Here is an 18,583-nt window from a genome sequence, read left to right as displayed (position 1 = left end):
TCAACATAGGTACAGCAGCCCTATGTTGTAGCCCTATGCAATTCTCTCCCTCAGTCTTCATTTTATGTAAATAAATAGTCATCTACATATCTGTGTTGCCTATAAAAAGGAAAACCACTGAACTATGGAAAATATTTGAATAAAAATTTACTTGCTGATTATTATTTTTTCATCAGTGCCCAAGTGAGTGAAGTGCATATTTGTTTTAATCTTAAGTTATTTTGGCAACAATATGAAAAGAACGGAGTTGGAAAATATTAAAGGTAGCCTTTCCTCTACTCTTATGACAGGATTTCCCTCCTCCTTTCTTCAAACATTTTAAACAGAGACTGTTTGAAATACTGGCAGTATTTATATGTATCTTTCCTTCACTTTTCAAAATCTAGAGGTGATAAGGAAGTCTTCTGTTGCTAAAGCCTGGAAAGAAAATATCATCATGCTTTTTGAAAACTTGAGATTTTCAGAAGAGTCTCTGAACAAGACCTTTTAGGAAACATTCTCCAAGTGGGGAAACCTTTCTCACAATCAGTGAAAAAAACAACATATAAAAGCCAAGTGAATAAAAATTGAGAAGGCTGAGTGGCCATGAAATCTGCACTGATGGGGAGGAGACGAGAATGCCAAGCCAGGTGAGTAACGTATGGATAAGGAACAGAGCAATGGAGGAGCAGAACAAGACAACTCAACACAGACAACTTATAGCACGACAACTTGCCTTTGGACAATCCAACAAATACAAAAGTGAAATTAATTTCAATGGAACCCTGGCCAATAATGATTAAAAAAAGAAAGTAAATCCATAAATACAAGAGTTTAAAATAATTTAGATGAAAACATGGTCACCAATAATAAAAGTAACTGAAACAATTAATATATAGTGATGAATTGGCCTGCAATGAGTTGTCTATTCTGTGACGAGTTGGCTGTGATGAGTTGTCCTAGACTTGCAATTATTCATTGTTTCCTACAAACAGCTATTGAGCCCATATTGTTGGAAATTTAAATAATCAAGATATCTAGAATTAAGTGTTGCACCAGATTGTTTTCTAAAAAAGATCAAGAAGCTGAATTGGCCCAGTAGATATTCAGTGGGTGCCAAGAATTAACATCCCTCCTGCTGGATTCAATGGTTCTTGTTGCAAATGAAAATGTTGAGTTCTTTTCTTGTAGATAAGATAACCCTCTTGTAACATCCACTCATTCAACACTTTGACTGTCAGTTTCTGACAAGCAAAGCCAATTGGAAAACTTACAGGAGCTTGAAAATGATGGTCACATGACCATGGGATATTGCAATCATGCAGGATTCACGTAACAATGGCAACTGGAACTGCCCAAACTGCCATTGTTAAGTTGGTGACCATGACTTCATGATCTTGTAGCTTAGTGACTGAGTTCCTAGTCTAAATTACTGTTGGTAAATGATGACTACATGTACTACTTAGAAAGGTGATCTTCCTTTCATTTGACCTAAGCAAATGTAAATTATTGTCAAAGCTAAAGTCTGATTGGTTTTCAAATGAATTCAACATGAAATCTGTAGCACAATTGCTAGATTTCTTAAGAGGCTTCTTGAAACTCTTTTAACTAATGATAAGTAAAGAAATGATTTCTAGGCATTTGGGATCACACCTAATATATACTGAGCTCAGCAGGCACAGGTGCTGATCTGTTATCTGATCCTACAAATATTATCTAGGTCTAGGAGATTCCTTTATGGGTACAATTTACTCTAATTATGGGGATGTTTTGTAGACTCCACAATTTAGGAATTCTCAGGAATTCAATGAGCCTTCAGGAAGAAAGAAACAAACAATTCAGATAAGCTGTTATAACACTTGGCAATATCCATAGCACTTAAACTTATATACTGCCCCATAGTGTTTTCCAGCACTCTCTGAGCAGTTTACAGAGTCAGCATATTGCCCACAACAATCTGGGTCCTCATTTTACTGACCTTGGAAGGATGGAAGGCTAAGTCAGTCTTGAGCCTGTCAGGATTGAACTCCAGGTTGCGGGCAGAGTTTGCCCACAACATTGTATTTTAACCACTATGCCACCAGAGCTCTTCTTCTTTTTGCCCTTTTGTCATCTCCTTATATAGGTAGCCAGGGTAGGTTTCCAAACCTGATGATTTTTAATTTACTATTTGTTTATGTGCTTCAATTTGCTTCAGTATCATTGTAGAAAAGGTGCTGGTTATTTTGGAGTGAGGTTTGCTCTCTTTCTTGTTCTACTTAATATTCAGATAGAAATCCTACAGCCATTGCAGTAAGACAACTCTTTTTATTCTGTCATGTTGTTGCAACAGAAGAAATGTTTATTACCAACGTCGAGGGAAAGCAGCCTTTACCTTAATTAAATGAATGAAATGAAATTATGGGCAGATATTTGATGACATAGGTAGCAGCTAGAGAAACGCACAAACAGCTTTTAAGTAAGCTTCAGTTCACTTCCGGTTCCGGCGGCTATGGCGACGGGCAAGGACTTTGCCCGCTCCCGCTCTTCGGTGGGCTTCCCCCGTCTTCGGGGGGGCACAGGACGCCCCGAAGAGGCGCCCTGCCGAAGGAGCGGCTCGCAGAAGGCTCTGGCACCGGCGGCGGCTGGTGGGGGCTTTTCCGCTTTGCTCTAGGCACCGGGGAGCAGTTTTGGAGGACGCGCCTGCGTCTCGCCCCATGCCGATCGGAGAATGCAAAACTGAAGGAAGCAACGGCGGTGCGGTGAGATGCTTCCTCTCTTCATCCCCTTACTTTTGAACTGAAAGGCTTTTCAGCAACTTTAAAAGTTAACCTTTCGGATTTACTCTTTGAGGAGCGGCTAGAGGGGAGGGGGATTCCCCCCCCCTTGGACAAGCGGCTTGTTAAAATTCTGCTCTCGCCCCCTGGGGAAGGAGGAGGGGGGAGAGCCAACTAACGATGCCTCACCCCAGTAAAAGTGCTTTTCATGGGATTTAGATCCAGAACTTACTGATGACCTGAGAACTTTTTGAACTTTTAAAATTTTCTATGCCTCTGAGCCCAAAGCTGGCAGGGCAAGATGGCACACTTCCGTTGTCTTCATGAACTGTGAAACCTGACTCCACCTTTAAAATTCAGGCTTCCGGTCTTTGTCTCCGAGTCACCCAGAGGAATCTCTTGTGGATTGTTATTTTCTGAACTCTTTGGAGAAAAAATTTTCATCTATTGCTAGAGTGACTAAAGAAACTCCCACCTGTTTGGATCCTCTGCCTTCTGGACTCGCCTGCCTGCTCTACTTCTCCAGCTGCCCAGTTCCTACACTGACTGATCTCTTTGTTTTATAAACCATGTCTCCAAAAAGACCACCTCCTGGAAAGCCTGGCTTTGCCACTTCTGCTCCAGCGCCTGCAACGTCCAGTCCAGCCACACAGTCAAAGATAACAGAACTGATGCAACCTAAGACTACAGAGATAGACCTTCAACAAATTTTACAGGGCCAGGAGGAAATTAAGAAACAGTTAAGGGAAATGAAAGATGAAATTAAAGAGAATCAAGCTCAAATTTTTAAGAACTCACAGAGACTGGACCTTGTGGAGGGTGGGGTGGCGGAGGCGAAAGGGGGGGTAGAGGCTTTACAGAAGGGGAACAAAGAACTTGATACCCAACAAATGAAAACAGAGTTTGAGAGAATGTCCTTTTATCTTAGATTTCAAAATGTAATAGAAGCAGATGGGGAAAACATAAGGGACATTATGACTAATATTCTAGCTGAATACATACACAAAGATAAACAGCAGATGGAATGGGAGATAGATCTAGTTTACAGAGTGCATTCAGCATATGCCAGAACACACAATGTACCCAGGGAGGTTCATATTAAATTCCTTAGGAAAACCACAAGAGATGAAATTCTGGGTGTACAAAGGGGGCAAACACTGACATACCATGACAGGGAGATAACCATTCTAAAGCAGATTCCCAAAAAAATTAGGGAAAAAAGGAAAAGCTATTTGCATTTGGCGAATAAACTATACCAGAAGGGGGTGTGGTTTAGATGGTTGATGCCTGAAGGTATGCTGATATTCTGGGAGGAGACAAGAATCAGAATCAACACACCCATAGAGGCACAGGCCTTTATGGAAAAAAATAAAGCGAACCTAGAAAAAACAGAAGATACCACAACGGTCACACAGGACACGGGAGGGGCCGGAGCTCTGCCAGCGGGGGGTGAAGGGGCAACACCAAGAAAGCTCAGATCACAAAAATGAATAAGAAAACCACAATGTTATAAACAGACCGAAAGTAATAATGAAATTATATCTAGACTATATATCATAACTATATAAACTGATTGAAAATTATTTTTTCTAGAATTAATATGCTGATTTTTTATGATTATGTATTAAGGTTTAATATTTAGATGTAACCTATGAGTTTGGAGGGAGGGGGCGTCTGCCACACTTGCAACTGCCAAAATTTGTAACCATTCCACTTACCCTTTTCCTTATAAATGTTTTAAAAAACCAATAAAACTTTTTGAAAAAAAAAAAGTAAGCTTCAGTTCTTTATTTATCTGCCATTCTGCCAATGGAAACTTTAATAGAAATGCAAACAACAACTTTGGTTAAGTGATTTCTGGCTGCAGATAGAATCTCAACAGTTTTGAGGGTTTCCTTGCATTTTATTTCCGTAACAAACAAAAACATGCATGTTAATTACATGCTTGTAATTGACCAGTTGGTGTCTAGATGACCTTAAAAGCTTTTCTATTAAAGGTTAAACAAAGAAATCCCGGCTTGAATCAGATTTATAGCACATGAAATGGGGCATGGCCATTTTAACTATTTCTATCAAACAAATGCTATAATATTTCTGTAGTGTAATACTTTCCCCATTATGCAACTGAATACCGTTATGATTGGATTTGTGCATCTACAAACATAGGTAAAGGTTCCCCTCGCACATATATGCTAGTCATTCCCGACTCTAGGGGGCAGTGCTCCTCTTCATTTCAAAGCCGAAGAGCCAGTGCTGTCTGAAGACTTCTCTGTGGTCAAGTGGCCGGCATGACTAAATGCCAAAGGCGCATGGAAGATTGTTACTTCCCACCAAAGGTGGTTCCTATTTTTCTACTTGCATTTTTATATGCTTTTGAACTGCTCGGTTGGCAGAAGCTGGAACAAGTAACGGGAGCTCACTCTGTTACACGGCGCTAGGTATTCGAACCACCGAACTGCCAACCTTTTTGATCGACAAGCTCAGCATCTTAGCCACTGAGCCACTGCGTCCCTACAAACATACCATCTAGCAAATTCTGCACAGCCTTCTTATAATCAGATTCACTTATCATCTTGGGATGATATATTACCTTGGAAAAATCAGGTAAGTAGTACACAGACATTCTGTTGCTCCAATCTTGATTTATAACAAATGGGAAGGGCAAAATTAACCAAAGCTGCTGGTGACATGATTCTACATAACTATTTGTGCTCCATGTGTGTGTCTGTATTTTAAGATTGTTAAGAAGGAATTGTAATTGTAGAGGAAATGTATAGTTTATTATTATATTTATTATTATATATGCAAAGTTGTCATGGGTTTGATGCCTTGATTGTTCAGGATTGAGCCAGAGTTTCTGTAACTCTAAATCATTGTATTGTTTATATTGATTTTTTAAAACTTTCTTATTATAGGGCATGAAAACTGTTTAGAACTCTCAGTTAGGAACAACATATTAGCGAAAAAGATTATTTTTAAAGACTTCTACAAAGTCTGACTCTAAAGTTGAATAAGCATCTGTTGCTCTTTTCCTTTTGTTTGGAGCTATGTAAACCAAGGTCTTGTTTTGACAACCTACAATGCATGTCTGAGGTTGCTTTTGGCTTGCATAACACAAGCCTGCACTTTGTGTCACCCTTAAACATTGACACTCAAATTCACTGATGTTTGTGCCAATGAAATACTTGAAGAGCTAAATAAACTTGAAAAGTTAAAAACACACGTTGTCATGATCCCATTTATCATGTCTGAATAAGCAGGATTCCTACAATTTTATCACTCTGTTGGCTTATAGGAATTCAAGACTTTTTTTTTTTAATTACTCAGTTGAGTGAATGTTTATATGAATTGAACCTCTCTCCTAGCTAAATAAATATTAATTTTAATAGAAGTTCTCTTGAAACAGGTGGTGTCTGCTTGATTACACTATGAAACTGATAGATACAGGTAGTCATCCACCTATAAGCATTTGTTCAGTGACCATTTGAAATTATGAAGTGCTTTATGTATGGTGGTTATAATCGGTCCTTGGAGTTCTGGCTATCCCAGCTTCCCCATGGTTATGTGATCACGATCAGCGAGCTTAGCTTCCTTTGTACCCTCCCCAAACCATACCTGTCATGCATCTGTTTGCAGTTTCATTCACTCTCTCTTGCACCCATCCCCATCCCTCCCTTCCTCTCCAGCCACTTACTGCTGGTTGACCTGGAGCTTGCATTTTTCTGCTGGTTCCCCCACTGACTTTGGTTAGGAAGTTGCCTTGTCTAATGAATGTAGGATTCAGTTAACAAAGGCAACTGGGGTTGCAGTGACTGCCACTGCTAAGCGATGTAGTCATGCTTTATGACTGCATTGCTTAGTAATGGAAATTCTGGTTCCAATTGGCAAGTCGAGAAATACCTGTATCAGAAATATTATGACCTGTATTATTGTTTTTCTTCTTCACTCTGTCTCTTTTTCTGCTTTTTTCCATTCCCAGGTTTTGTAATTCTCTTCTAGTGGATTTTTGTTTTAAATAGGGCAAAATATTTTGCCAGATGTTTATGCATCTTGCAATATTCTCCTGACTTGTAGAACAAAGACCAGACTTTAGGTGTTGGCTGAAGGGCCATCAGGGTAAGATCTGAAAACTGCCTTGCAGAATCTTTCCTGCTGTAGCAGCGTAGGACTATTAGCAGTATGCCTACTGACTGCAGACACATCTTTTCTAACTCCTTTTAATTTCAATTTTTAGGTTGGGTGTATGACATTTGGCCATACTGCCCTATGTCTCTTTTCTAAGAAAAGTGAATAGTGGAGGCATAGGGGCTGTATATGTATATAAAAATAGATCAACATTTTTCTTTGCGAAAAGAAGATGCAAGTATTTCTAGTAGAGAATGTGACAGCCTGTTTCTGCTTCTCTTTCTTTCTTTGTTCAAAGATAAGTAGACAGATAAGGTCTTGAGAAATATAATGCATAGTTCTATAGATTGTTTTAATTGTTCTTTGCGTGGAGAATGTGCATATGTTCCTTTGCATATAGGTCATTCTGGAGTTGCTGAAGCAAGTTGCAACTAATGAAATGAAAGGGGGATGAATAAGCTAAATAATTTTGGGAGAAGTCATAACTTATTATCTATGACATAAACACCACTGAAACAACAGGGGAATGATTTTCTTTCAAATGGATGTAAAGGGATGGAGGATCAGATTAAACTTAATCTAGTTATGGTGCCCCCTCTTACCCCCTCCCCAATAGCAGCTAATCAGTTTTAGATGGCGTATACTCAGCAGTCTTTAATTAGTATTCAAAGATGCTAATAATATAACTGTTCATATCCTGAACAGAAAGGGATGCGGCGGCTAAGTGGCCAAGACACTGAGCTGGTCAATCAGAAAGGTCGGCAGTTCAGTGGTTCAAATCCCTAGCGCTGTGTAATGGAGTGAGCTCCCGTTACTTAACCCAACCTCTGCCAACCTAGCAGTTCGAAAGCATGTAAAAAATGCAAGTAGAAAAATAGGGACCACCTTTGCTGGGAAGATAACAGTGTTCCGTGCGCCTTTGGCATTTAGTCATGCCGGCCACATGATCACGGAGACGTCTTCGGACACTGCTGGCTCTTTGGCTTTGAAACGGATATGATCACTGTCCCCTAGAGTCAGGAATGATTAGCACATATGTGCAAGGGGAACCTTTACCTTTACCTCATATCCTGAACATGGTGATGGTGGGGAGAACTAGTAAATCATGATGACAGCTTTGAGACTGAAAATGGACATATTTATTTATTTAACAGTATACAGAACCTCGATCAATCCCAGAGGACTCTTAGGGGCACACAACATCAAGAAAATGAAAAGCAAAATCCAAACAATGCCAAAAACAAACCAACAAGAGAAACTCCGAATAAAATCCAAGAGAGGTGCCCAGATAAGTCAGCTGTGATCAAAAACATATTGCGGTAAAACAGTTTTAACCTCTGGGGTCCTTGGTGGTCTTTTGAGTTTAGTTGCACTGATGATGTTACTTAGTTTGGGAATGAAATGTCTACAAGGAAAAACCACCAAGCTCAGACATTACTAAAGACTCTACAGTTCAATATTGAGCTACAAATATTCTTTTTTTTTCATTTTTAAACTCTTTCTGGATCTGCACTAAGGTGGCTGCTGCACATATTTTGGGGGAATGGAGGGATATTTTACAAAGCAACAACTATTACACAGATGGCCTACCATTTCAGCTAATGCCTATAGACTTCACAAGAGAGGGAATTTTCAGCAGTTTCTCTCTCTCTCAAGCATTTATTCAGATGATTAAGAATTTACCAGTACATGAATTCGGCTGTACACTTCACCACAGTTTTCAGAAATATATCAAGTGGAAAAATGCTTATATTGGATTTATGCCAGTTTAAAAGTATTCAGGTCATATACCTGATCTTCTTCTGGCCTTTGAAGACTATAATTCAGACTGACTATATGCAGAGTATTTCAGTGGAAATGAAAGAAAATAGAACAAAATCTTTCTCTCTTCTACTTTTGTAATGGACAGCATCTTTGCACATCCGGAGATGTTCATTGTTAACTTTAGGGATAATTATTTATTTGAGTTGGTACGCAGCCTTGGTCCTAGATGCTAAGCAGTCTGTAGCAAAGATGGGTTCCTCCCGGTATGGTACGCCAGAAGAGGTAGTGAAAATCTGACCTACCGGACCGGTAGTGGCCTGGCTGCACCCCCATATCAGCAAAAGAAAGAAACAGACGAGGAAGGAAGAGGAGTGGAGGCCTCGGCTGTTGAAGGAAGCGCCCACGCTTCATTCTCTTTGAGAACTGCCTTGCTTGTCCTAGGGAGAAATCAGGAGGAGAGAGGGAGGAGAAAGCTGAACTTTAGCTAGGAACAGCCTTCTCCCTCTCTCCCCCTGATTTCTACCCAGCTGCATTCGTGGTGAAAGGAAGCAGGGATGCTGGCTGGTGCTCGTTTCCCTTACCGCTCACCACCCCTTACTGCTCGCCACCGCCACCCCTGCGGGACAGAGGCCCCGCCCCACTGGCTGCAGCCTGGGCCCTGCCTTCCCTGCTTAGCTGGGCAGGAAAGCGGCGAGGGGACGAGCGGCAGTGAGCGGTAAGGGAAGCGAGCACCAGACAGCATCCCTTCTTCCTTCCTCCAAGAGCTGCAGCAGCAGGGGAAACCAAGGCTCCTTTGCCAACCCCCCAGCTGGCAAAACAAATTTTCACGGTTCTCTGGGCATGGCTAGGTGGGGGGGCATGTGACTGTGTGTGCGCGTGAGTGACATTAAGTAGGCCACGCCCACTCAGCCACATGCCCCACCCCTCCTAGCAACCGCTACAGAACTGGTTGTAAAAAAAATTGAAAACCGGCCCTCGTCTGAAGGGTAATAAAATAATATTCTGGAATAAAAATATATATCTGTAATTTTCTCTCTATCTCCTTCAAGTCAGTCTTCACTCCTGATGTTTGCACGGACAAGACCCTGAAGTTATCTTGGCAGCATTTTTAGAAGCCCTTTGGCTTTGTTTACAGTACTCTCTAGGACTGAGAGTGACTGGCCCAAGTTCAGCCAGTTTTGTTCATAAAGTGGGAATAGAATTCAGGATGTCCTGGTTTATGGCCTGGTGCCTTAGATACTGTACAAAACTGGGTCTCTTGGAATAAAATCAAAATAATCAATGGTAAAAAAATATAATCACACTCATTAGCACTATTCCTATATATGTTACCAGGCTATAATAACTACAGGATGGCTTGTAACAGTGACCAAAATGCAGAATAGAACTGCATTAACAACACTCCTATATGTTAATAGGGAGGGATTGGACTTCCTACTCCTAACAGAGTGGGAAGACCCTCATTTCTAGGAGCTAATCTCACCTATGTCTGTTAGGATAGGGCCCAGAGTGTGCTGTCTTGGCAAGCTGATGTGGTATCTCCCAGACATTATCAGGTGTGACACAGGACAATTATGCTCCACAGCAGACTTTCTCAACCTAAGCACCATGCAGACTGCTATTTCTAGAATTCCCAGCTGACCTAGATCTTCATAAGAATTTTGTGAACTGGTGTCTATACATCTTGAAGCTAAGAAGTGTAGCATTTCAAAAGCACTATCATTCCTGAGAAAGTTCTTCTTTAAAAAAAATAGATCATTTAAACTACCTACACAGAATAATCATTGCAAGGACCATTACAGTTATCTTTTTATATTAAATAGAATACTATCTTTTTGAATCATTTCAATTACAGCTATTATCAGCAGGATCTGATTGTGAATTCTGACTGAAAGACAAGCTCAGCATTTGTTTCAGATTCTGAAAGTTATTTCTTCTCAGTTAAGTGAGTTAAAACAAAGAATTTCAATTTGAAAAAGAATAAAGATATCTCTATGTGATTTCCAGCTGACATTTTCCATTATTATCTTTAAATTACTATCAATCAGCCCCTTTGTAATTGGATAAAAATTCTGTTTAAAGTATTGAGTGAATTTCATTGATGAACTGAATCATCAAGATAAAAATAATAACATGAAGAATACTTCATATTAAAAGGATGCCAATTCTAAAAGTGAGCCTTAATGATCATGAAATTTAAAAAAAATCTGGAAATCCACTGATAGCAAACAGCAGCAACTTTTTATTGAAGAATTAAATAGACTAAATCTACTCTCTCTTTTTGTGTCCTTTGCCAAGAATTATTTCACCTTGTAAATGCTTCTTTGATGCACACCAGTTCCATACAGAGGAAAGCTTCCAACGCAACGCCATAAAGACAAAAGAGAAACATACTGGAAAGGAAATCAATGTATCTATTGAGGCTTAGGGAAATTATAGAAAAATGTGTGATTAAAGTAGATATATTCAAGGAGAATATTGGAAGAGGTCTCATAAAAATAAATGAAGTTACAGAAAGATAGGAATGCTATACCCTTTATAAATGCAATTATTAAATTGTAGTCAGTAAGTGAGGACTATCTATATATTAAGGATACTATTCTTCTAACAATTGAGACGGAGCGGATAAATGGACTAGGTGTCAGGTGCCGATGACTTATACAATGTAAAGCTATAGAAGAAAAGGCAGTTAGAGCGCTAACAGCATTATGGCAACACATATGCATAAGATAAGGAACAGGTAAAGACACCTGGCCTAAACAGGTAATTATACCCTCAAGCTGACTGCACCTATGCAGGTTTCTTTGGCAGTGTTACAAAAATGGTTTGCCACTGCTTTCTTCTCAGCCTGGCTGAGAAACTGAAACATACTGATGCATATTTTGAGAGAAGACTATAAAGAAGAACCAGTGGTGCTTGAGGAGGAATGGGCTATTAACACCTGGGAAATAAAAAAGCCACAGGAATACAGGTAGACAAACTTTCACACAGAGCTCATTACGAAGTCTGGCATGGAAAATGCATGTCAGTCCTCTGCCAATACATATAGAAAAAACAGCCTGGCCTAAAGACTTGAAAAAGTCTCTCTGTATCTTAAAAAGGGACATTCCAAGTATGTTCCAAATAAAGGACAGTAGCTTTAATACCATTTCATTTGCCAGTAACACTGAATCGAACATTTTGCAGAAGACCATATGAAAACAATTGCATCTATACAAGCAAGCTTCAGAAAAAAAAACACAAGAACATAAGATCAGACAGCTAATATTAGGTAGGCAATCAAAAGAGCAAGATAGTTTCAAAAAGAGTTCTAATTCTGTTTTATCAACTATACCAAAGCTTTAGACAGCAAGAACATAATTTGGGAAGATTGAATGAGTTAAAGAGGACTGTATTATATCACTTTTCCTATTTAGTCTATATACTAATGTAATACGTCATGTGAACGGCAGGAATGAGCAAGCCAGATCTATTTTTCACATTTTGATGGTGGCAATGCTTGTAAAGCTCAACAATTCTAGAACATGATCTACACCAAAATGAAATATCTCTTAAAACTTTAATTCCCATTTCAATCTGTAATGTTCTTATTAAACTTTACTAAAACAGTAAAGTTTAGAATTAATAGTGATTTTAGTCTTTTAAAACAATAAAATATATTCAGTTATTTACAGTTAATTGTATTGCATTGGAAAATTATAATCATTCCTAAATCTTTTGGTCACTGATTGGTATTTTACTTTTTATAGTCCCTTCTTGTATTGCAGTTATCTCTGTTCGTATGTTTTGTTTGACATTCAATAAAAATACAAAAAGAAAAAAAAAGTAAACCTGCAGAGTAGAAAGTCAGAAAACTAAGATTATTTCAACTGGAAAACTAGAAGAATTTAATGTAAACAAAATGACTGAAATAGTTAACAGTTACAATTTTCTAGGGTCTAAAATTGATAAAAATGATACAAAAGAAATTGAGAAAAGAAGAACAATTTATTTTTCAACAAAAATATTGAAAAGGCTATTGAAATAGAGGAATTTTAATCAAGGCAAAATTTTGATTGGCCAATTCCATTGTATTCCCCATTATGATCCATTAATGTGAGAGATAAACTCTGTATAAGAACAAGAGGAAAAATATTGACTCCTTCGAGTTACAGTGTGGAGAAGTTTGCTTTGCATCCCTCAGATAATCAAAAGAATCTGCCTTTCAGTACTAGAGGAATTAAAGCTCACTGGCCAAAGGGTCATCAAACAAAAACTATTATACTTTGGGCACATCATAAGGGCTGATGCATATATGTACAAGATGACAATGGCATGGGCATTATGGACGGAAGGAGAAAAAGAGTGTAACAATGCATGAAGTGGATAGGCAGAATACTGGATGCCAAACAATGCAACTGCAAAAACTATATAATGGGGTGGAACAGCTTGGAAAGCTTTTATCTATAGAGCCAACAAGGGTCAGCTACTGTATAACGTAATGGAGTGTTAAAAGAACAATCTTTAGAATTGTGATCTTGCCAAAATGTGTATTATGTTTAAAACTGAGGGGGTTTTTTTTGGGGGGGGGGGGGGAACCAGTATGACTCAGAATTGGAAAAGGAATATGACAAGAATGCATATAGTCCTAATATGTAATTAGCTATATATTACTAAAACTCTTGTGTCTGTAACATTGAATGGGGTGAACCTGTGCATCACGGGGCAACAGTTTGTGAACTAAAGTACTTCAAATGAGCTAACTTACAGAATGTCTTGAAAATGTGGGACCCATGACTTCTGGAACCAGCCCCTCTTTTGACCACTGGAGATCAGGTAGACCAATCCTGCCTTAGCCCTTCAGAGGCCTGGTAGCCGGGTCCCACCATTGGCTGTTGGAGGGGGGAGTCAGTTGCAGTCAAACTGGCAGGAAGTTGGAAGTCACTCCTGCTCCCACTGCTTTTTTGCCCTTAGTCATTCTGTTTATTTAGGTAAGGAAATATCTCTGAAACAATGAACCCACACATCAGGGGGTCTAGAAGAATTGGCAGCACTGGAAAATAGGTGAAAATATAGATGAAATATGAACCCTAGATTTACAGGCAATACCTTTTAATACTCATTTTTTCCTTGACCCATGAATCAAAATGCATTGATTAGCCTACAGTAGTAAGGAGATTAATGATTATGAAAGAAGGTAGCCCAGAGCATGAAACCTATGGCTATTTCAATGACAACAAACCTAACAATAGTCAAAGAAATTATCAATGCAATGTTGTACTTAACTTAGTACCACAACTGAGCCCAAAATTTATGTTGTTAAGTGAGAAATTTGTTACGTGAGTTTTGCCACATTTTACAACTTTTCTTGCCACATTTGTTAAGTGAATCACTGCAGTTCTTAAATTAGTAGCAGGGTTAAGTGAATCTGGTTTCCCCATTGCCTTTGCTTGTCAGAAGGTCGCAAAAAAGGATCTGTTGACTCAAGCACACTGCAGCCGTCATAAATGTGAGTTGGTTGGCAAGCATGCAAATGTAAATCCCATGACCATGGGGATGCTGCAACGGTCATAAGTGTGAAACGTGGTCATAAATCATTTTTTTCACTGCTGTTGTAACTTTGAAAGGTCACTAAATGAATTATTGTGTCAAGGACTACCTGTATAACTGTGAAAGTGGACCTAAGGAACAGCAAGAAAAAGAAGTCAGATACTTCTAATAAGGAATTTGGAGACAGTTGTGAAGACTACTACAGATGATGCAAGAAGTAATAAATTCAGGCCTGGAACAAATACAGACTTATTGTTCCCTTGGGGCAATGATCAGCTTAACAGAAACTCACATACTTTGGGCATGTAAAGCAAATGGGTGGTGGACTAAAAAGAATTATTATATGGGAGACTGAGGGAAATAGAAGAGAAAGACAATAGATAAATGGATGGCTATGATGGGATCAAAGATGTTACTGGAATGTAAGCCGAGGATTATTATTATTAAAGTGAAATGAAAATAGAAAACTATTTCCCTACTGTCACGGGAAGCCAACCCTCCCACTTGATGACATCCAAATAACTAATTTAGGGGTAGTTTTTTTTCCCCTTAAATCTCAATTAAAAAAGACAAAACAAAAACATTCTGCCTGAAGTTCTAGAGAACAATAATAACTGAACTAATTCCAGACCTGAAGAACAATGACTCATATTTATTGTTCTACATTCAGTTTTTATGCTTTTCATATTTATTTGTACGCCACACAAAGTAGTGAGGAAGATAGGCAATTTGACAAATGAATGGATGAATAAATAAATAGTCCAAAGTCGTCCAAGGCACTCTCTGATATTTGTCATCCTATGACTCAGATGCTTTAAGTTCAGGGAATTTATTACTGTATATGGATAACAAAAAATATAAGGAAATCCTACGTAGGTTTCATTGAAAAGTAGGTACCTATAGCAGGAAGCTACCTTTCTTAAGTTAGGCCCCTAGTTTCTTTAGATGCTTTTGCCAACTATGTGTCCCAAGGATGTGTTGGAGAATATTCCCATAACCCGTAACTATAAGGCTGCAGGAGTCACCTCAGTTGTTATTGGGAAATAGAGTCTACATTAATTAGATCTGAGATTTTCTGGAAGTAAGTTTCCTACCCTTTCCTGGTGATGTCAGATAATTGCTGCTGAATGAAAACATCATACCAAAAGTACAGTAGTCCTCCTATTGTATAATCAGAAAATTACTGGTGGTACCATGCCTATGATCAATGGCCTCTGGCAAGCAGGTTTGAGGTGACTAGGATCAAGCAACTCTTAACTACCACAGAGCCTTCCAAGTCTTTTTAATTAATCAGAGCCATTACTGATTTTCTTAATGAGTGCCTATGTGTTTTAGGAGTTAATGTGCTGGACTGGCACCAGGGAGACTCACATTCAAGTCCAATCTTATGCAGGGAGTAAGGTAACCCTAGCCCTGTTATCTCAATTCACAGGATTGTTATTGTGGTGAAAAATAGGAGAGGAGTTTTAATTCCTGAATGAAAGGCACACAATGTAAAAAAAATGGGGGGGAAAAAACACACCACCCAATAACTTCTGGTTGGGTCCTAAGTGATGCGATGACATAAAAACCGCTGTTTCAAATAGGTTGTGGAGGATTTTCACGCCAACTTGAAAGACTGACACTGACTTGCCGGCCTGACGATCATTGTTCCCACCTAGTACATCACATAAATGGAGCACTTGCCCAGAGTCTGCATTGTTCAGGAAGTTACCTAGAGATACCTTATTTTTCTGGAGAGCGAGGCCTAGCTGGGAAGCTCTCCGAGACAACTTCTGTCCATTGTTCTGTGCCACACCCAGATTGCCTATCGATAGATTCGCTCCAAGAGAGATTTCCCTAGGCAGCCTCTGCCTGAAAGCAAGAGACGATACCCCCTCCCCTTCTTCTTCTTCTTCTCCTTCTCTCCCCCTCCCCAACCTCCATTTACCCAGAAGTGCTTTGGTGCGCGTGTGTTTCCGCTGGGTTTTCCTGTCGGAGAAAGAAAGAGCGAGCTGTTGGCTTCCTTTCTGACTTGAGAGTTTATTTTGTATCCTTTCGCACCTCTTTCCTCCCAGCGCTCGCTTTGTTTCCCCTTTCCCAGCGCTGGAGGAAGCTCCCGTGGAAAAACCAGTGTCTCTGCGCTCAGGGCGCAGCAGCAGCAGGAGGAGCAGACCGAGAACCGAGTGGGGTGGGGGCGGGGGCGGAGGAAGGCAGGGAGCGACTGTGTCCGGGTGGCGTTTTATTGTTCGCGTGCTCCGGTGGGCGGGTGGGTGCGAGTTGCTCTGCGCGCGCGCGCGCGCGCAAGAAAGCCGCCGCCGCCGCCTGCCCTTCTCCCACCGCCGGCTCTGGGTTCTTATGTTGGATGTAGCTGCCTGGGAAGAGACGCCTCTTGGGAGCGCCCGCTCTTTTCTTCCCGATGGTGTGAATCCGCTTCAGAGCGACTTCGCACGGACTGAGATCGAAAAGGAACTATTTTTAAAGCAGCTAAGAAGTCACGGCAGCCCTACATTGCTCGGTCTCCTCTTTCACCGAAGAGCAAAGCAGCAGCAGAAGCAGCAGAAGCCTCCACCGCCCTCCTGGATCTCCATCTCTCCATTGAAGAAGAGTTTTACCCCGGACTGAAGAAAGCAAGAAACGGAAGGGCGGAGAGAGAGAGAGAAAGAAAGAGAGAGAAGAAAAGAAAAGATCTCTCTCAGAGGCAGACACAGAAAGAAAGAGACAGAGAGGGGGGTTGGTTTTCAAGGGGGTGAACGCTTGATATTTTCGCCGTGGCGCGCTAAGTCCTTGGCTCTTTATTTATATAGTTAAGAAAAATAACAAAAAGGAAAAATGGCGAATGACTCTCCTGCAAAAAGTCTGGGAGATATAGACCTTTCCTCTTTGCGGGTGAGTGTGACTTGGGGCGAGGGGTGGCGGTGGCGGTGGCGGTGAGGATGGGAGGGAAAGCAAGGGAGAAAAGGGCTGCTTGCAGACGATCCTTGGCCGTCTTGTCTCCCTCCCGCTATCCACACAAAGCGGGCGACGTCTTCCCTGGCGTGGCTTTTGTTGTTCGGAGCTGGGTTGGGGCGGAGGGGGAAGGAAGGGAGGGTGAGAGGAAGACTTGAGCTTGCACATTGCGGGGGGTGGGTGGGTGGGAGAAGAAACCTCTGTCATAAGGGGGGGATGGGTTGTTACACCCTTTAAAAAAAGGCCCTTTACTAGTTAGCTCGTTGGCTTCCCATTTTGTGCCCTGGGCAGAAGCGAGTGGAGGATGAGTCCACTCTTGGGTTCCTTTCCTTTGTTTGCATGTGTTGGCATGTGCGTAGAAAAACAGGGTGAAACAACTGCACTGCTAAACGATCCACTCCACTGTGTGCGTTTTGGGGGATCCAGCAATAATTGAAAGATAACCATCATATCTTCTCTTCTCCCCCCTTTTCCCTTTTCTCCCAACCATCCTTTCATTTTTCCTCACCTTTATTGTGTAGGATCCTGCTGGGATTTTTGAGCTGGTGGAAGTGGTTGGAAATGGCACATACGGGCAAGTTTATAAGGTTTGTGTTAAGGTTTTTTTCTCCCCCCCCCTCTTAAAAAAAAGCATGTACATTTTTCTCCTTCACAGTAGCCATGATGTTGGGCCATCCTTGCTTTGTGAACAGAAGTTAATAGAAATAAATTTCCTGTGGCTTTGTGACAGGGATTATCAGCACCTGTCCTTGTTTTCAAGGGACCCATTTGTGTTTATAAGTTCATAAGACACTAACTCTTGCTGCCCCTTTGTTACAAACCCAAACTCTTTTCATCTTTTATTTTATCATGTGGTATTTTCCCTATCTGTGCACTGGGATGATAGTGGAGTGGAGAAACTGGGGGTGTTCCTGTCATTATCAGAAATGATCAAACAGCCTTGCTTTTGAAAAAGAACAGCTGGCTTTCTTTGTTATGAATTTGTCAAGGTGTGTTGAAGCAGGCATAATACTGTCTTCATTGTTACCTCTAGAAGAGGGTGTGGATGAAAAGGGTGGGGTGAAAGTGGGGAAAAAGAGTAGGAAAGGTTATTCTCAGGCTGTAAAGCAGAAAATCAAAATTTCTGGAACAACCTGTTTGACAAGTAGATGAAATTTGGGGAGGGGGGGAGACACACAACACATACACAAATATACACAAACATGGGTAAGATAAGTTGCTGTGAAAGTCTTCAAGATATACCCCCTTTTAGAGGAAACAAATATTGCAATATCACGGGCTGTGTAATGTTTAGTCACCTATATGACTAAGTTTTCCAATGCACATTGTTATGGGAGTGAAACAGCTAGCCAGGGTTTGTTTATATAAAAGAATTTGAATTAATTTGAGGAAGTAACAAAAATGTATTTCTTGTGCTGTGTTGCAGATCTTAAGAACTGTTGTTCATCACTCATCGATTTTCATCTCTAGGTATACAGTAGAAAAGATGCATGATTGTGTAC

The 18,583-nt window shown here is 40.4% G+C and overlaps 1 protein-coding gene across 4 annotated transcripts in view; it reads left to right on the top strand.

Moving 5' to 3' along the window:
* Positions 1–16,404: 16,404 nt before the first annotated feature.
* The window catches only part of MAP4K4 (mitogen-activated protein kinase kinase kinase kinase 4), a 155,690-nt gene continuing 153,511 nt past the window's right edge, over positions 16,405–18,583 (top strand). For 3 of the 4 annotated variants that reach the window (XM_081947642.1, XM_081947643.1, XM_081947641.1), the window contains exons 1-2: positions 16,405–17,021; positions 17,603–17,668. In XM_081947642.1, coding sequence (XP_081803768.1) covers positions 16,965–17,021; positions 17,603–17,668 — 123 coding nt within the window. In that variant the 5' untranslated portion in view covers positions 16,405–16,964. The remainder of the gene's footprint in view (positions 17,022–17,602; positions 17,669–18,583) is intronic. The other variant, XM_081947644.1, reaches the window with a different exon arrangement.

This window comes from Natrix helvetica (genome assembly GCF_964273705.1).
Source record: "Natrix helvetica genome assembly, chromosome: 3".
NCBI classification, from domain to species: Eukaryota; Metazoa; Chordata; class Lepidosauria; order Squamata; family Natricidae; genus Natrix; species Natrix helvetica.
This window is presented reverse-complemented; position numbering and strand designations above follow the sequence as displayed.